At 46.4% G+C, this 20954-nt stretch overlaps 1 protein-coding gene across 1 annotated transcript in view; it reads left to right on the plus strand.

The window, feature by feature from the left end:
• RAB3GAP1 (RAB3 GTPase activating protein catalytic subunit 1) overlaps positions 1–20954 on the plus strand; it is a 208109-nt gene that overhangs the window by 12219 nt on the left and 174936 nt on the right. The window contains exon 5 of the mRNA XM_040358096.1: positions 3661–3739. Within this exon, the coding sequence (XP_040214030.1) occupies positions 3661–3739 (79 nt within the window). The remainder of the gene's footprint in view (positions 1–3660; positions 3740–20954) is intronic.

Consider the following 20954-nt stretch of genomic DNA (forward strand, 5'->3'; position numbering starts at 1 on the left):
CCATTTTTTGCAATATGGCACTGCGCTCTTTTTTTTTTTTTCTTTCCCTACCACTTCAGACTCCACCAAAAAAGGACACGAGACTTGCTCACATTTTGCTTGCTTATATCGTCTCTGCTATGGTTTCGCATCATTTGTGGTTATCCTTTAAATCCCTTTTAGCTTTTTTTTTTTTCTTCCAGTCCTCCTAGATTTTTACAGTATATAAAAGTCAAAAATATGTCCATTTACAAACATTTAGGGAAGAAAATAACAAATAGGCTACTCCCCTTTAACTCTTATCCCTCCCTCCTCTCCCCCCTCACCCTCCACTCCCCCCTCACCCTCCACCTTATTTCCTACTCTTCTCGTAAGGCAGTTTCACCTTTCTCCTTATTTAGGCTCAATCTCATAGTACTCTTATAGCTAGATTCAGGTAGCTGGGCGCATCTTTGAGGCGGCGTAGCGTATCGTATTTACGCTTGGCCGCCGTAAGTCAGAGAGGCTAGTGCTGTATTCACAAAGCACTTGCCTCCTAAGTTACGGCGCCGTAGCGTGAATGGGCCGGCGTAAGCGCACCTAATTCAAATGAGGATGAGGGGGGCGTGTTTTATGTAAATTACTTGTGACCCGACGTGATTGACGTTTTTTACGAACGGCGCATGCGCCGTCCGTGGACATATCCCAGTGTGCATTGCTCCAAAGTACGCCGCAAGGACGTATTAGTTTCGACGTGAACGTAAATTACGTCCAGCCCCGATTCACGGACGACGCAAACAACATACATTTTTCAAATTTCGAAAACGGGAACAACGGCCATACTTAATATTGACTAGTCCAGCTATTTGTTCGACTAAATTTACGCCGGGAATTGCCTTACGTAAACGGCGTATCTTTACTGCGACGGGCAAGCGTACGTTTGTGAATCAACGTATCTCGCTGATTTACGCATTCTAGGCGTAAATCAGCGTTCACGCCCCTAGCGGCCAGCGGAACTAGACAGCTAATATACGACGGCGCAAGCCGTTGTATCTTAGCTAGGTTTAAGTGTATCTCAGCTTGAGCATACACTTAAACATACGACGGCTTAGATTCCGAGTTACGACGGCGTATCTACTGATGAATCTACTGATGAATCTAGCCATTAGTTTTTCCGCGTAACTCCATGTTTTTTTTTTTTTTTTTTTTTTTTTAATTCATTCCAGTTTTTCCATTTATTTTTAAAAGCTATTTTTTCCTCTCCTATACTATGTTTTAACTCCTCCATCCTATATGTTTCTTCCACCGAGTCTATCCATTCCCATATTAGTGGGCTTTCAGCTTCTTGCCATTTTTTTGGGATCATTGGCACTGCGCTACTTTAACTGACAATTGTGCGGTTGTGCGACGCTGTACCCAAATACATTTTATGTCCCCCCCCCCCCCCACAAATAGAGCTTTCTTTTGGTGGTAATAAAAAAAAAAAAAAAAGACTAAAAATGTTGAAAAAAATAACATTATTTACTTTCTGCTATAAAACACATCAGATAATAAAACTGAAAAAATCTAATTTCGGCCGATATGTATTCTGCTACATATTTTTGGTAAAAAAAAAAAATCCCGATAAGCGTATATTGATTGGTTTGTGCAAAAGTTATCACGTCTACAAATGGGATATATTTTTGGATTTTATTTTTTTTACTAGTAATGATGGCTATAAGCGACTTATAGCAGGACTGCGATATTGCGATGGACAAATTGGACTCCTAACTGACACTTTTTGGGGACCAGTGACACTAATACAGTAATCAGTGCTATAAAATATGCACTGTCACTGTACTAATGGCACTGGCAGGGAAAATGAAAATCCTCCAGTGGATATATTGCCAATTTGGGGCAGATAGAAACAAGTTGTGGGAGGGCTACAAGGCCCTGAATGGCAGAAGTGTCAGCAGGAGGAAGAGAAACAGCATGACACCAATCTTCCCAGTGGTTAGCGGTGCATGGGGGGCATGTCATCAGAAGTCTCACCATTGGAGCACAGACAGGCTGTGCTCCCAAGTAGAATGCAAAGAAGAAACCTGACCAAGCTGGGGTGGGTGAATGTGTTTCTATACCCAGTTTGAAATAGGAATGCAGAGGGCCTGTCAGGATCACTAGGCATGTCGCACACAGGGGAGGTGCTACCACTATGTAAACTAGGCAGCCGCCTAGGGCGCACTGCTGCCTAGGGTGCCCCGCCACTGGTGTTCCTACTCTCTTCTCTCTGCAGCAAGCAACAAAGTCTCAGCATCAGCAGGCAGCCACCGCTCCGTTCGCACATAGTGTCAGAGGCACAGTGGCGGCGGAGGACTGTGTCTGTGTCCCGACTCCCGAATGGATGGAAGCAAGCAAACATTCATTGCTTGGCGCTGGTGAGGCTGCATTTGATTGGCGCTGGTGAGGCTGCATTTGCTTGGCGCTGGTGAGGCTGCATTTGCTTGGCGCTGGTGAGGCTGCATTTGATTGGCGCTGGTGAGGCTGCATTTGATTGGCGCTGGTGAGGCTGCATTTGATGGGCGCTGGTGAGGCTGCATTTGATGGGCGCTGGTGAGGCTGCATTTGATGGGCGCTGGTGAGGCTGCATTTGATTGGCGCAGGTGAGGCTGCATTTGATGGGCGCCGGTGAGGCTGCACGTGATGGGCGCCGGTGAGGCTGCACGTGATGGGCGCCGGTGAGGCTGCACGTGATGGGCGCCGGTGAGGCTGCACGTGATGGGCGCCGGTGAGGCTGCACGTGATGGGCGCCGGTGAGGCTGCACGTGATGGGCGCCGGTGAGGCTGCACGTGATGGGCGCCGGTGAGGCTGCACGTGATGGGCGCCGGTGAGGCTGCACGTGATGGGCGCTGGTGAGGCTGCAGGTGATGGGCGCTGGTGAGGCTGCAGGTGATGGGCGCTGGTGAGGCTGCACGTAATGGGCGCCGGTGAGGCTGCACGTGATGGGCGCCGGTGAGGCTGCATTTGATTGGCGCCGGTGAGTCTGCATTTGATTGGCGCCGGTGAGTCTGCATTTGATTGGCGCCGGTGAGTCTGCATTTGATTGGCGCCGGTGAGTCTGCATTTGATGGGCGCCGGTGAGGCTGCATTTGATTGGCGCCGGTGAGGCTGCACGTGATGGGCGCCGGTGAGGCTGCACGTGATGGGCGCCGGTGAGGCTGCACGTGATGGGCGCCGGTGAGGCTGCACGTGATGGGCGCCGGTGAGGCTGCACGTGATGGGCGCCGGTGAGGCTGCACGTGATGGGCGCTGGTGAGGCGCCGTTGAGGCTGCGCGTGATGGGCGCCGGTGAAGCTGCACGTGATGGGCGCTTCATTAAAAAGGTGGGGTATACTTGGGCAGGGCAAAGAAGGCGGAGTCAGAGGAGGAGCCAAGGGGGCGGCAAAATTGGGTTTTACCTAGGGTGTCAAAAATCCTTGCACCAGCCCTGGTCACACAAAGGAAGTAATGCAAAGAGAACAGGATGCTTTCTCATACAAGTAAATTGTATCACAGATACATATAATCAGGAATATGAAATGTTGGGCTTCATGCGAACATATATTTTACGTTTTTAATTTTACAGTTTCATATTTTATTATTTTTAAAAAGCATCGTGTGCTTGCCCAGTGAGCCACTCTATAATATAATCCTAATTGTATTTAAAACTGATTTCCTTTTTCCAGATTCCCTTCCTGTGTCCATGCAAGATCTGCTGTGTACAAACAATGACTTCCCTGCAATTGCTCATTGCCTGGTTCGATGGTACGTACCTTCACATAGTACAATAATCGATGCAATATACCGTATTTTCCGGCGTATAATTTTCCAGGAAAAATTTTGGTTTTGGGATATACTCACTGTATAAGACTACCCCCTTCCTACTAGTCTTTCTGGAAGCTGAGAGGTAGCCAGAACCGCTGACAGAAACAGGCTTTTTCAAATCTCGCTGTGCCATTACATTACATGCCTCACTGTGCCAATACATTCCTCACTGTGCCATTACATTACATGCCCCCACATTGCCACTGTGCCATTACATGCCCCCACATTGCCACTGTGCCATTACATCACTTGCCCCCTCACTGTGCCATTACATCACTTGCCCCCTCACTGTGCCATTACATCACTTGCCCCCTCTCTGTGCCTGAGCTTGCCCCCTCTCTGCCTGATCTTGCCCCCCAGTGCCATCACTCACTTTTTTTTCGTGCGGTGCGGTGACAGTCTCCGTGCTGCGCGCGTCAATGATTTAAAAGACGCGCCTTCTCCTCAGACTGTCCTGTGTTAGGCGAAACACAAATCTTCCCAGCAGCGCCTCTGTTCTGTGTTCCGCCTATCAGGGACGTCTTCTCATCTCGTCCAAGGGGAGATTTGTGTTCCACCTATCACAGAACACGCTGAGAAGAAGGAGCGTCTTTTAAATCATTGACGCTGGCAGCACGGAAACTGTCCCCGCACCGCACCGCCTATTCAGGAACAAAGTGAGTGATGGCAGAGACCGTACCCGGCATACAAGACGACCCCAGACTTTGGATGTATTTTTTTGCATCCAGAAAGTCGTCTTATACGCCGGAAAATACGGTAGGTTGCGATTAGGGTTGCACTGATACCTTTTTTTTTTTTTTTTATTGGCGAATACCGATACTTTAATCAAGTACTCGCCGATACCGTGCGATTTGTGTCAATACTAAAAAAAATTGGTGCAAAACGCACTGCAAAGATTCGCATGCGATTTCCCCCACTTCTCCTGCGTGTGTAGAATAGGAAAATCGCAGATAAGGATATCGGTATCCATACAAAACATTTGCACAAGTATCGGTACTCGCCCAAATGCTCCCAATACCAAAATCGATACGTTGCGGTGCGATTTGCGCCTATACAAAATGAATGGGCACAAATCGCACTGCAAAGAATTGCATGCGATTTTTAACAAAAATGCGGTGCGACTCCTGTCTGAATCCTACGCAATTTCCCCAAGTGAGTGCTCCTGTGTGTGTAGAGTGTAGAAAAATGGAAAAGCACCATCTAGTGGGCAATTTAAAAAATGTTAGAACTCGCAGTACATATCTGTTTTCAATTTATTTTTATTGGTTCTTTTCTTAAATACAAAAACATTTACATTTATTCAAGATTCTGTCACAATATGTATCTATTCCTACTCATTTTTCAATGCACAGAATCGGATCAATACCTATGAACCACATTTATAATTTTTTTTTTTTTTTACCATAAATACCTCAATGTATTCTACTATGTTACCTTCTCATTCATCCTATCTCATGTTCATCACCATCAGCCACACACACAACGGAAAAAAACCTCATACCCTCTCTATTCTCCCCCTTTCCATATATTCCTTTTACAATAACCCTTCAAATTCTTCCTGATTTTTCATTTATAAATATTCATTCATTTTATTTGAGAGCCGAAATTCATCCCATTTTTGCCATAATTCTGGCATCTGACTATTTATATATCCTTCTTCTCTTATCTGTCTTTCGATATATTATATTTCGTTCACTTCACATATCCAATCTGCAATGTTTGGGCTTTTATTTTTTCTCCAATTGCAAGCTATTCTTGTTCTAGCTGCTGATGTCATATGATGAAAGATAGCCTTCTTAAAGCGGAGTTCCGGTCACAATTTCACTTTTTAAATATAAATACCCCTGTAATACACAAGCTTAATGTATTCTAGTAAAGTTAGTCTGTAAACTAAGGTCTGTTTTGTTAGGTTGTTACAGCATTTAGACGCTTTATAAAATAGAAATTGACTGGGGCCATCTTAAGTGTGGGCATCATGAAGCCAGACTGTATGACTTCCTGGATTTCAGCCTTGCAAATCTCGAACATGCTCAGTGCTGCACAAGCAGTGTCAGATCAGGTTTCAGCACCTGTGCTGTCCAAGTCACATGATTCTTTGAGACTGGGGAGTGCACAGACTCCTGGAAAGTTACACCCACTACATTCCCAGGAGTCTGTGCGGTGTAGGTTAGGAAGCATTAAGCACCTAGGTGCAGGAAGTGGGAATATTAACTATTCTGCCTAGCAACAACACTTTGAAGGCATCTAAAAAAAAAAAAAAAATTTTCGTAAAGGAATAATGACATTTTTTTTAAAACTACTGATGTAATATTATATTTATGGGTGGAACTCCACTTTAACCACTTACGCACCTTCCTGCCCAAGCCAATTTTCAGCTTTCAGCACTGTCGCAATTTGAATGACAATTGCGCGATCATGCTACACTGTACCCAAATTAATTTTTTATCATTTTGTTCCCACATATAGAGCTTTCTTTTGGTGGTATTTGATCACCTGTGCGATTTTTTTTATTTTTACATTTTTAAAAAAAAAATCGTTTTTATTTTTTTCTGTTAAGTGGCACTGATGGGCACCAATGAGGTGACACTGATAGGCACTCATAGGCAGCACTGATGGGCACTCATGGGTGGCACTAATGGGTACTTATGGGTGGCAAAGATGGGCACTGATAGGTGGGCACTGGGCATAGATGGGAACTAAGAGGTGGCACTGATTGACACTGGGTGGCACTGATGGACACTGAAGGGTGGCACTGATGGCATTGCTGGGCATCATTTCAGTCAGTGCCCAAGTTGCCAGTCATTTGTGGGCACTGACTGGCATCGATTGTGCCTATTTTTGCTCTATTGAGCACCAGGGGGCACTCCCTGATGGTCCAGTGTTGGCATCTGAGGGGGGGCTGCGCTGATAAGCAATCAGCGCGAACCCCCCCGTCAGGAGAGCCGCCGATCGGCTCTCCTCTACTCGCGTCCGTCCAACGGCTCTTCCTGTTTACATCGTGATCAGCCGTGGTTGGACACGGCTGATCACGTGGTAAAGAGCCTCCGCCGACTGACACCCCGCATCACCGATCGCCGCGCGCCCCCACGTTATCCTGCAGGACGTCAATAGACGTCCAGTCAGGATTACAGAACCACTTCCCGGACGTCAATTGACTATTGACCGGGCGGGAAGTGGTTAATACTCTTTATTGATTCTGGCATCAGGGATAACAATGAGATATCTATATTTAGATTCCTTTCTATTCCTGATACTTTTTCATATATATATATATATATATATATATATATGTATGTATGTTTTCCAGAATTCTCTCACCTTATGACAATCGTACCAAATATGATACGCAGTACATATCTGGCTATGTGCAAAATAATCTACATGGGTGTCTCGGTCCACTGACGATAGCAAATCAGGTCTGCTGGAGTAGAACTTGTGGGATCCCTGTGGGTATAGGGTGGGTATAGGGTGGAAGCGATGTCAGTTTGGGGGAGGACCGCCTCTACATCTCCTCCAACCCTGTGAGCGCCTCCAGCCGCCCTGATTTGCTATCATCATCGGCGGACACCTATGTAGATTATTTTTTCATGTGGCCAGATATGTGCTATGAGTTCTAACATTTTTTAAACTGCCCACTAGATGGTGCTTTTTCTTTTATACACACAGGAGCACTGGAAGAGATCGCATATGATTCAGACAGGAGTCGCACCGCATTTTTGTTAAAATCGCATGCGATTCTTCGCAGTGCGATTTGCGCCCATTCATTTTGTATAGACACAAATCACACCGCAACGTATCGATTTTGGTATTGGGAGCGTATTGATACTCGTGTAAATGCTTTGTATGGATACTGATATCCTTATTGGTGCATCCCTAGTTGCAATACCTTAAAGGGGTTGTAAAGGTACAATTTTTTTTTTTTCTCCTAAAACGCTTCCTTTACCTTAGTGCAGTCCTCCTTCACTTACCTCATCCTTCCATTTTGCTTTTAAATGTCCTTATTTCTTCTGAGAAATCTCTATAAGCGTATATGGAGTGTTTTGCGCAAAAGTTAGTGTCTACAAAATAGGGGATAGATTTTAGGGATTTTTTTATTTTATTATTTTACTACTAATGGCAGCGATCTGTGTGTTTTTTATTTTTTATTTATTTATTTTTTCGGGGCTGCGACATTGCGGCGGACAGATCCGACACTTTTGACACTATTTTGGGACCATTGACATTTATACAGCGATCAGAGCTAAAAATAGCCCCTGATTACTGTGTAAATGTCAGGGAAGGGGTTAACACTAGGTGGGTGATCAAGGGGTAAATGTGTCTCCTATGGGGTGTTTCTAACTGTGGGGGGATGGGACTGCTTGGGGAGGAGACCGATCGTTGTTCCTAAATAGTAGGAATAACAGATCATTCTCCTTACCCCTGACAGAGCAGAGATCTGTCTGTTTACATTGCCAGATCTCCGTTCTGTCTCTGTGTGGAGCGATAGCGGGTGCCCCTATACTCCTTAAAACACCCGCCATACAGCTACGGAGATTTGCGCAGAAGTGTTATTCTGCTGCCGTCAATCATCGGCGGTCGGTCGGCAGGTGGTTAAGCAAGAAAGCCAGACTACTAGCATTTTCAGAAGCACCAGCCATGGCAGCCTCAGTTTTTCTCTTATGGCATTGTAGCAACCGGTGAAATTTAGTTTTACTGAAAACTTTACAAAAAAATCCCAGAACAAAACGGAGAGCTACTGTGGTGTAGTCTAGTCTGCTGCAGTGTAAGAGCGCCATCTAGTGAGCGAGGCTTTGTACTACAAGTAGGTGTGATAAGATAGTAATGTTCAGATGTAAATTTCTGAAAACCTGTCACCAATCTAAAAAATAGCAGATAAAAGCACAAAAGACAAGTATTTAAACTGCTTACTTGCGTCTATTTTCTTTGCATAAATGTTTTGTTCACGTGCAATGTGCCTTTGAATTTTTTTGAAATTGTGTCCACTCCATGGAGAGTCAATACCCAGCAACCCCCCCCCCCCCTCGTTTTAAGTGCACTCCCTTGAATGAATGAATGAATGAATGAATGAAAAACTTATATAGCGCGGCACATGCGAACTGAATCGCCTCTGGGCGCTGGTTATTTGTGTCTCATACCATCAGAAAAGCAGGGTCTTGATCTGCTTTCTGAAAGACAGGTGGTTTTGCTCCAACCGAATGCTGGTTGGTAAAGCATTCCAAAGCCTGGGGCCCTGGAAAGCAAACCTTCTTTCTCCTTTGGACTTGTATTTGGTTTTTGGAACCTTGACCAGATTTTGGTCGGTGGATCGCAGAATCCTTCACCTGGGAGTGTCTCTTTACTATCTTTGCCGGCCTAGCTCCTCCTCCCTCCCCCTTACCTCTTTATATTTATAAAACCGATATTTTCAGGCTCTGTTCTTTTAGCTGACAGCGGGATTCCCCCACTGACAGCGGGATTCCCCCACTGACAGCGGGATTCCCCCACTGACAGCGGGATTCCCCCACTGACAGCGGGATTCCCCCACTGACAGCGGGATTCCCCCACTGACAGCGGGATTCCCCCACTGACAGCGGGATTCCCCCACTGACAGCGGGATTCCCCCACTGACGGCTTAAATGTAATTATGTGTTGTTAACCATTTACCCCCCGGACCATATTGCTGCCCAAAGACCAGAGTACTTTTTGCGATTCGGGACTGCGTCGCTTTAACAGACAATTGCGCGGTCGTGCGACGTGGCTCCCAAACAAAATTGGCGTCCTTTTTTTCCCACAAATAGAGCTTTCTTTTGGTGGTATTTGATCACCTCTGCGGTTTTTTTTTTTTTTGCGCTATAAACAAAAATAGAACGACAATTTTGAAAAAAATGAATATTTTTTACTTTTTGCTGTAATAAATATCCCCCAAAAATATATAAAAAAACATTTTTTTTCCTCAGTTTAGGCCGATACGTATTCTTCTACATATTTTTCGTAAAAAAAATCGCAATAAGCGTTTATTGATTGGTTTGCGCAAAAGTTATAGCGTTTACAAAATAGGGGGTATTTTTATGGCATTTTTATTAATATTTTTTTTACTAGTAATGGCGGCGATCGGCGATTTTTTTTTCGGTATTGCGACATTATGGCGGACACTTCGGACATTTTTGACACATTTTTGGGACCATTGGCATTTTTATAGCGATCAGTGCTATAAAAATGCATTAGATTACTATAAAAATGCCACTGGCAGTGAAGGGGTTAACACTAGGGGGCGGGGAAGGGGTTAAGTATGCCTGGGTGTGTTCTTACTGTGGGGGGGGGGGGGGTGGCCTCACTTGGGGAAACACTGATTTTCTGTTCATACATTGTATGAACAGAAAATCAGCATTTCCCCTGCTGACAGGAACGAGAGCTGTGTGTTTACACACACAGCTCCCGTTCCCCGCTCTGTACCGAGCGATCGCGTGTGCCCGGCGGCGATCGCGCCCGCCGGGCACACGCACGGGAGTCGGGGGCGAGCGGGGGGCGCGCGCGCGCCTCCGGCGGCGCGCGTGCGCCCCTAGTGGCGGCTAAAGGGTAGGACGTCCATTTACGTGGTCTCGCCTAGGAGAGCCACCTTGTGGACGTAAAATGACGGTGCGGCGACGGCAAGTGGTTAAAGAGTGGGGATGCCGAGTCCTTAACCGATGACTCATTCAGCTTTAAGTGGGGTTCCCCTATTGACAGCTGAAGTATAAACTGAAGCAACTGGAGCTGTCAAAAAAACAAAACAAAAGCAGCCAGCCAAAGTTTATTAACAACATTGCTCAGCCGCTGAAACAGATGGATAAGAAGAAACATTGTTTTTTCTTCATCTACAGGTCTTAGGCTGGGTTCACACTGTAGCGATGTCCGGCATCGCATGTGATTCGCACCGCTGTGCAAATCACATGCGATGTCTGTGTGATGCGAACTCAGCCATACAATATATAACATATTGTATGGCTCAATTTGCACCACATTCGGATCAAACTCGCACAGGACCCTGTTTATGTGTCCGCACCAGAATCGGGTTGCATGGGTGTTCACACCTATGCAGTCTGATTCCTGTCCGAACTGACAGTTCGCACTGCGATATACGATCCAATCTGGGGGTGTGATTAACTTTGTATTGACACTCCCAGCGGTTTGCATTAGGCAGTGTGAAGTCCCTGCAAGTCAAGTGCGATGCGGGAACCCACAATGAATTCGCAGGGTTCCTGCATCACACCAAATGTCAGGGAAGCTAGTAGACCAGACTGTGTGACTGCACAGAGGAGACCAAAAACGCATGTAGGTGAAAATATAATCATTTATTAAGATAAGTGAACAAACACACAACCACCTCCAACAGGACACAGTGCAATAAATCAACCAATAAACAGTGACCCAAAGATAACTATAGACAATATGTACAATAATGGGATATACGAGAAACGTAGTAAAAGCCAGGCCGAGGTCATACACAAGGGGATATCAGCAGATGGGTAAGGACGGGAGACCAACAGGAACAGGAAGAGGGTGGATGGATAGGCTGCAGAGCAGGGATCCAAAGTAATCGGGTAACAGGAGGACAGGTATCCAAGGTAATCAGGAGACAGGAGGGACAGGTACAGGATGGGCTCAGGATAGGGATCAGGTCGGGGTCAGATGCAGGGTCAGGGTCAGATGCAGGGTCAGGATAGCAGGCTCAAGGTCAGATGAGAGAGATACCAAGGCGAGCATGTGAGGGCTCACCAAGTATTTCTAGGACTGCAGTGATTGTCCTCATGTGACAGCTGAGCGGAGGAAGTGCTGCCTGCCCCACACTGCTGGAGTACACCCGCTGGTGGACGCCAGTACTACGGCCCATGGATCAGGCATTACCACCGGCAGGTGAGGATCCTCTATCAAAGATACTGACTGCAAGAGGACACCTGCTGGTGGACACTAGTACTGCAATCCATATGACCAACAGCACCACCAGAGGGTGAAGCCTCTCCTGACACCAAAGAGATAAACTTCAATCTGCAGATGAAGTCAGTTTAAAGCAACTTTTTAAGTAAAAAGTGTGTGTGTGATATATATATATATATATATATTGGTGTGTAATCTCATTTTTTGTATTAAATGTTCCTTTGTTTTAACCCCCTATTAACCCTTATTTTACTCTAATGAGCCTTGAAGCAGAGTTCCGCCTCCATTTTATTTTATTTTTTTAAAGTCAGCAGCTACAAATACTTCAGCTGCTGATTTTTAAAATATGTACACCTACCTGTGTCCAAAGCCGATCTGTCCCTCGGCTTTCGAGTGGAGGCACCGCCATCTTCGGTAAGGGAATAAGGAAATGAATCAAAGAATTGGCAGATGAAAAAGATCAGTAATAAAGTTAAGGTAGAAAACAACCTTAGATAAGGTCGTGAAAAAAAAGGGGGTTACTGTAGGCCACACTGTAGTGATCCTGATCCTAAAAATGGCAAACTCAAGAATATGGTATCAAAAAGTTTATTCTAAAGATTAAATAATCAAGTAAGGATCAATTCAGATATCACAACACTGTTTAAAAAGTACATGGTATTGATTGACTGGTATCTGACCATGAGCACACATAACGTACAAGACCTACAATAGACAACATAAACACACGACGCTGTCCGGACTATACTGGGGTCAGTCATTGGTTGTCGGCACTGTAATTCGGGTGGTATGGTGTGCGGGTTATTTAAGATAACGGTGGTCAGGAAGATGATTAACACCTGACATCCGGGCTATGGCCCTAAGGGTGCACTCACCAGTGACTGAGCCCTGGAGTAAAGGGAGGGGGGGAAAACGTGAGAGGGTGAGGAAGGTTGGGAAATAGGGCTGCAGCAGGTATTAATGATTGCCAAAAAACGAGAAAAAATAGTAAACTAGATTAGGTTCACTATTGATGAGAGAACAATTTCCCCGCATAGGAAATGCAAAAATTGACATCAATTATTGATACATTAACTCTATATGATGTTGTAGTATTTTGGTATAATCAATGATCGTTCAAGTGGATGGTGAATCACATTGGTCTGGAGATGAATGCACTCTGTATTCTCTGCGGTCTGGATATATGTATTCAGTTAATCAGATTGCATTGGATGCTGTGTGCATTATGCTGTTGTCTGTGAAGGTATTGATATCTGGAAATGCACAGATATATTGATATAGATAAAGCGGATTGTTACAGTGTATGTAAGGTTACACACCGCTGATCCTCCATATGACCTTCCAGTAAAGATGGTGCTTATGGCAGCACAGTTATATTGTCCCACAAATGTAATTAGGTAGGACTATACATGGATAGTTCTCAATTTTCAATGCAATACAATAGGGGCTGTGTTTCAATTAGATTCAGAAAACTGTGTCCCGAGGGATGTATGACATCAACGTGTCAGTACTTGTTGTTATGATTTCAATGCATATAGTCATCCATATAAGTCCAGACAGGAGCATTCAATAAAAGATAACTACAGACCTTTGGTTGACAATTCTTCACTCGATATAACGATCAAGGTGGAAATAGCACCTGTGCAGTCAATCCTCTGGTTGTCCAGCCCGTGTAATATGCCCGAAAATGCGGGCGGCCTGATGAGAAGTGAGCGGAGTTCACTCCATGTCCGGAGCGCGGGCTGAATAGCCCAGTATAGCACCTCCGTCTCTGTATTCCTCCCTCGTTAGGTCGAATCACATGGACAGCATCGGGTGATGACGTCGACGCGTTTTGCCGTAGCCAATGGCGTAGCTTCTTCCTGGACGTGATGAAATGTCAGCTGGTGGATGTTTATATACGCAATCCACAGCTGATACGAGCACCAATACAATGTGGGTTGATGTTGAGCTGATGTATGATGCGGCGGACGCTATGGCGGTCATGGGGGTCTGACAATCATGGTACTTTGAAATTTAGGAGAAAGTTTATTTTCCCTGGTCACTTTCTTTCTTCATTGGATATGGCGTGTTTGGACGTTATTAACCTATTGTAGAGTGAAAACACAGTGGGGGGAAGGCAGAACAAGGGAAGGAGAGGGAAGAAAATTATATATAGATAGAGACGTTTTGGCCTAACAGATAACAGTCACAACAAAGATTAACCATATCCTTGCTGATATTCCAATATAGCAACCCACTGATGCAACATATGTAACACATATTAGTATTTTAGTCCCTCCGCCTGATTGATCACAGGCTAGGAGTACAATAAAAGGGACTATTAATGTGGGAAGGTGCTGTAAGTTGGATGTTTGATTATAGGACATGATTATTCTGGTAATGATCTAGGCTCCATATTTAGTGATGAATGGTATTTGGGCGTTTATACAATAATATATCAGAAGTGGCTATGGAGAACCAGAGATAGGGGGGCTGGGCTATATATTAATGATGTAAAAAATACCCAGTGCACACCAAAAATATATAATCGTATAGTAGAGATCAAAGTCAAGGCTAACCTAAGGATTTAGGAAGACTTGTAAGTTTAATTCTGTATTCAAGCCAACAGGGACGAGGGATTTGAGACGATATACCCACCACTTTTCTTTTTGCTGGAGTATACGGTCAAAATCACCGCGTCTGCCCGGTAATTTGAGGGCATAAATTCCCTTCACAGTCATACCCTTAGAGCATCTATTATGATGTTCAGCGAAATGCTTGGCAAGTGGCTTTTCAGTTTTTTTTTGTTTTTCGTTAATTTCACGTAGGAAATGAAGCCTTGCTGCGTCACAGCATGGTTCCCTGCTGCACATGCGCGAATCCACTGGTCCCTGCTGTCTTCTGGGACCTGTGTGTCCAGAAGACAGAAGGGGGGGGGGGGCGAAGGAGGCGCCGAATGTGGCATAAATATCTGTGGATACTGCAGCTATCTATGCCCGGAAGTGGGAGCAAAATACCTGTATTAGACATGTATCTGCTCCCCCCTGAAAGGTGGCAAATGTGACACCGGAGGGGGGGAGGGTTCCGAAAAGTGGAAGTTCCATTTTTGGGTGGAACTCCACTTTAATAGACTCCTTATTCCCCCCCAATCCCCACAGTTTGCTTAGGAATTACTTCAGTTCTAATGCATGTAGCCAGCTTTGGGAGCCGATTGACTTCCTGCAGTGGGTAAACGCATGTTACGTTGCACAATAATGTGCTTTGCACTGAGACGGCCCATTTGAATGAATTGACTGCCAGTGGTGAAAATTGAGCATGACCTTTAATTTTTAACACAACGCACTACATTGCTGTACTTGCATTGCCGTTCATTGCGGCGTGCTGTAGCGTATGTGCGTTGGACAACCATTAAAAAATATTAGCATTGCAATGCACGTTATGTGTGTTACTGTGCGATGTGGTAAAATGTACGTTGTTATAACGTGTTGGTGTAAATAAGCCCTCATCCTTGCTTCACTACTTGATGATGAGTCACCGACCCAAAATGAGCACCTCTGAGAAATAGTGAGCAAACAATCATCACGGTAATAGCTTATTGAAATGGAAAATCACTTTTAAACTCTCTGGCGTTGGCGTACAAAGTCTGTTATGCCTCCGGGTTTACCTTCAGGACATTAACTAATATGAAAATGAATGTTAATTATCTGAGATAATACAGCAGAGGAACAAGCAAGGCTTAATCCAAGCAGCTACCTTAAAGAACAAGTTGGCAATGACAGCGCCCAGATGTCTGAGTCTGTCTAAAAAGTTAAGTGATTCTAAAGACAAATAAAAAAAAAATAGCAAACCTCTTACACTTACCTGCCCTGTGCAGTGGTTTTGCACAGAGCAACCTGGATCCTCCTCTTCTCGGGTCCCCTGCAGGTGTTCCTGGCCCCTCCCTCCTGCCGAGTGCCCCATAGCAAGCTGCTTGCTATAGGAATACTCGTTCAGACTCACTTCTGAGCCGGCTCTGTGTATCCTTTGACACACACAGCATGGCTCGGCCCTGCCCTCCTCACTGGCTGTGGTTGACAGCAGCAGGAGACTGTCCAATGAGAGGATGGCAAGCCAAGAGGGACAATGCTCTTGTGCACCTCGCTGGATCGAGATACGGCATGTACTTAGGAGGGCTGGGGGGGAAAGATGCGTGCAGAAGGTTTTTTACCTTAATGCATAGATGGCAGAGTTGTAAAGTCAGAAGTTTTTTTGTTTTTATCTTAACGCATTCTATGCATTAAGATAAAAAGCCTTCTGTATGCAGCAGCCCCCCCCCCCCCCCAATATTTACCTGAGGTCCCTCTATGTCCAGCGATGTCCACGAGTGTCCGTCGTCCCAGAATCTCCCTCCTGATTGGCTGAGACACAGTAGCGGGGTCATTGGCTAGCTGACTTTAATTAACAGCAGCCAATCAGGGGAGAGGGGGGGCACAGTCTGCGCAGGCGCAAACTTCCCGACGGAAATCTCCGAAACTCGCCCGGCATTCAGGCTCATTCTTTAACATCCCCGTGGATTGGAGGATGTTAAAAAAAAAAAAAAAAGAGCCAGTAGGCCAAGCGAGCGTAGCGAGGACGTGAGGCCGACTGGCCACTTACCTCGAAATCCACGTCGCCCTGGATGCCGGCCGCGGTTCGGAGATTTCCGTCAGCAAGTTTGCGCCTGCGCAGTCCTTGAAGGAACTTTCCCGATAGCTGGAACCATCTCAGCACATCAGCTTGCGCATGTGCTGGAACTTCCACGATAGCTGGGACCAGCACGGCAGATCACCGGGTTGGGGCTCCGTGTCTAAATGGACACGTTGAGCTTTGACTCAGCTCAGGTGCCCCCATAGCAATCTGCTTGCTGTGGGGGGGGGGGGGGGGGCACTGAACACAAGGGAGGTGCCAGGAGCACAGAAGAGGGACTCGAGAAGAGGAGGATCTGGGCTGCTCTGTGCAAAACCACTGCACAGAGGAGGTAAATATAACAGTTTGTTATTTTTCTAGGGAAATAAAATTGAGACTTTACAATCACTTTAAGGTAAAAACCTTGTACCTTTTTAGTAGCACTGTAATTCATCACTTTTTCAATAAAAAGTAATAGTGATATAACTATAGATGAAGTCTGGCCCTCATGGAATAATACACACATTATAATGTATGTGTTCAAACTATATGACTGTCCTAGGAAAATATGATCATTTTAATATAATATATCCTAAGTCCAGGGTCAGGAATCTATGTGAATGGTCCGGACTTCTCCATATAGTGCTCCTGAAATGTGCTGTCCAAATACAGAAACCAAATGACATAGATTGGTAAGGTTGTGCTTTCTCTTGCACGGCTGCAGATGGCAGTGTTGTAGTGCATTTCTCCTTCCAAAACAAATCGATTTTTCTATGGGGACTGTATAACGATCTGCAAAATAACTTTATTTTCTTATGCCGAACCTCTCCCCAATTTTCCTCTAGTTTTTTCTTTTTTTTTCTCAAAAGTTAATAATAGAAGATTGCAACATTGAAGAACAACAATCTGAACTATAGATCGAATATTATAGAGAGTAGGATTTAGGAACGCAGTGAAATTGTAATAAGCATACTTAAAATTTCAATAAATAGCAACATTGTGTAAAAACATACCCTGGGGCCCCAGCAGAAACATTCAGAAGTAATAAAGTCACAAATAAAGTAAATATTAATTTGTCTAATCACCAGACATTGTTCTAAAGACATATCTCTATATAAATGTCACTATATGGAGACATGGCATTAGGCACACAGGGGAAAAAGTGAAATATTTACTTTATTTGTGACTTTTATTACTTTTAAATGTGTCGGCTGGTTCCCCAGGGTATGTTTTTGTACTATCTATTGAAATTTTGAGTAGGCTTAATAAGAGTTTTTATTTTTTATATATATATATATATATATATATATATATATATATATATATATATATATATATATATATATATATATATATATATATATATATATATATATATATATATATATATATATATATATATATATATATATATATATATATATATATATATACATCGATTTCCATGCAGAGCTGCACCTGATTTTGCACTCTTAAGTTTTAATAAATCAACCCCATTGTGCTCCCAGATCTTACTGATAATAAATATGCCCTGCTTCTGGCACCAATTCCCCCTGCCCTGCTTCTGGCACCAATTCCCTCCTGTCCCGCTTCTGGCACCAATTCCCTCCTGTCCCGCTTCTGGCACCAATTCCCTCCTGTCCCGCTTCTGGCACCAATTCCCTCCTGTCCCGCTTCTGGCACCAATTCCCTCCTGTCCCGCTTCTGGCACCAATTCCCTCCTGTCCCGCTTCTGGCACCAATTCCCTCCTGTCCCGCTTCTGGCACCAATTCCCTCCTGTCCCGCTTCTGGCACCAATTCCCTCCTGTCCCGCTTCTGGCACCAATTCCCTCCTGTCCCGCTTCTGGCACCAATTCCCTCCTGTCCCGCTTCTGGCACCAATTCCCTCCTGTCCCGCTTCTGGCACCAATTCCCTCCTGTCCCGCTTCTGGCACCAATTCCCTCCTGTCCCGCTTCTGGCACCAATTCCCTCCTGTCCCGCTTCTGGCACCAATTCCCTCCTGTCCCGCTTCTGGCACCAATTCCCTCCTGTCCCGCTTCTGGCACCAATTCCCTCCTGTCCCGCTTCTGGCACCAATTCCCTCCTGTCCCGCTTCTGGCACCAATTCCCTCCTGTCCCGCTTCTGGCACCAATTCCCTCCTGTCCCGCTTCTGGCACCAATTCCCTCCTGTCCCGCTTCTGGCACCAATTCCCTCCTGTCCCGCTTCTGGCACCAATTCCCTCCTGTCCCGCTTCTGGCACCAATTCCCTCCTGTCCCGCTTCTGGCACCAATTCCCTCCTGTCCCGCTTCTGGCACCAATTCCCTCCTGTCCCGCTTCTGGCACCAATTCCCTCCTGTCCCGCTTTTGGCACCAATTCCCTCCTGTCCCGCTTTTGGCACCAATTCCCTCCTGTCCCGCTTTTGGCACCAATTCCCTCCTGTCCCGCTTCTGGCACCAATTCCCTCCTGTCCCGCTTCTGGCACCAATTCCCTCCTGTCCCGCTTCTGGCACCAATTCCCTCCTGTCCTGCTTCTGGCACCGGTTTCCTCTGCTCCGCTTCTGGCACCGGTTTCCTCTGCCCCGCTTCTGGCACCGGTTTCCTCTGCCCCGCTTCTGGCACCGGTTTCCTCTGCCCCGCTTCTGGCACCGGTTTCCTCTGCCCCGCTTCTGGCACCGGTTTCCTCTGCCCCGCTTCTGGCACCGGTTTCCTCTGCCCCGCTTCTGGCACCAATTGCCTCCTGCCCCGCTTCTGGCACCAATTGCCTCCTGCCCCGCTTCTGGCACCAATTGCCTCCTGCCCCGCTTCTGGCACCAATTGCCTCCTGCCCCGCTTCTGGCACCAATTCCCTCCTGCCCCGCTTCTGGCACCAATTGCCTCCTGCCCCGCTTCTGGCACCAATTGCCTCCTGCCCCGCTTCTGGCACCAATTGCCTCCTGCCCCCGCTTCTGGCACCAATTGCCTCCTGCCCCGCTTCTGGCACCAATTGCCTCCTGCCCCGCTTCTGGCACCAACTGCCTCCTGCCCCGCTTCTGGCACCAACTGCCTCCTGCCCCGCTTCTGGCACCAACTGCCTCCTGCCCCGCTTCTGGCACCAACTGCCTCCTGCCCCGCTTCTGGCACCAACTGCCTCCTGCCCCCGCTTCTGGCACCAACTGCCTCCTGCCCCGCTTCTGGCACCAACTGCCTCCTGCCCCGCTTCTGGCACCAACTGCCTCCTGCCCCGCTTCTGGCACCAACTGCCTCCTGCCCCGCTTCTGGCACCAACTGCCTCCTGCCCCGCTTCTGGCACCAACTGCCTCCTGCCCCGCTTCTGGCACCAACTGCCTCCTGCCCCGCTTCTGGCACCAACTGCCTCCTGCCCCGCTTCTGGCACCAACTGCCTCCTGCCCCGCTTCTGGCACCAACTGCCTCCTGCCCCGCTTCTGGCACCAACTGCCTCCTGCCCCGCTTCTGGCACCAACTGCCTCCTGCCCCGCTTCTGGCACCAACTGCCTCCTGCCCCGCTTCTGGCACCAACTGCCTCCTGCCCCGCTTCTGGCACCAACTGCCTCCTGCCCCGCTTCTGGCACCAACTGCCTCCTGCCCCGCTTCTGGCACCAACTGCCTCCTGCCCCGCTTCTGGCACCAACTGCCTCCTGCCCCGCTTCTGGCACCAACTGCCTCCTGCCCCGCTTCTGGCACCAACTGCCTCCTGCCCCGCTTCTGGCACCAACTGCCTCCTGCCCCGCTTCTGGCACCAACTGCCTCCTGCCCCGCTTCTGGCACCAACTGCCTCCTGCCCCGCTTCTGGCACCAACTGCCTCCTGCCCCGCTTCTGGCACCAACTGCCTCCTGCCCCGCTTCTGGCACCAACTGCCTCCTGCCCCGCTTCTGGCACCAACTGCCTCCTGCCCCGCTTCTGGCACCAACTGCCTCCATTTCGTTTGTCCTCTATGTGATGGGAAAAATAAGTTAAGTAAAAAATAGTTTATGAATTTGAGGCCTCCCACCCCTAAATATACACATACACGCACGAACACACCCACGCACAAACGTAAACACATGCGTCAGGGCGCCTACGTGTGAAAATGTTAATTGCGATACACATGTTGCATATCTCCGTGTACGACAGAGTGAGAGCAATAATTCTAACGCAATACCTCCTTAATTACACTAAACAGGTACCTATAGGGGGTTTTTGAAGCGTTTCCTATAGAAAATATACGGTATTGAAGTTTGTCGCCATTTCACAAGCGCACATAAATTTAAGGTTTGGCATGTTGGGTATCTATTTCCTCGTCTTTTATAATTTACCAAAAAACGTAGGTAATTTCTTTGCCCTAAAATTCACATTAGTGTGTGTTTTTTACTGAAATTTTGCGTTTCCTAAACCTTCGGTAATATTGTGTGACCTAAAAAATTGCAACCAACACTATTTTATTCTCTAGGGTGTCTGCGTTCAGAAAATATATATATATATATATATATATATATATATATATATATATATAATTTGTGGGTTTTCTGTAATCTTCAGGCAAAAAATGTCTCAGTTATTAATGTGTGTACTGTATATCTCCAGTTTTAAATGACATTTCTGCCATTATCCCGGTTGTGGTGGTATGGTCTGTGTAACCTACATGTGTTCCTTGCAATATAGGCCAAGCACACG

The sequence above is a fragment of the Rana temporaria genome, chromosome 6, assembly GCF_905171775.1.
Source record: "Rana temporaria chromosome 6, aRanTem1.1, whole genome shotgun sequence".
NCBI classification, from domain to species: domain Eukaryota; kingdom Metazoa; phylum Chordata; class Amphibia; order Anura; family Ranidae; genus Rana; species Rana temporaria.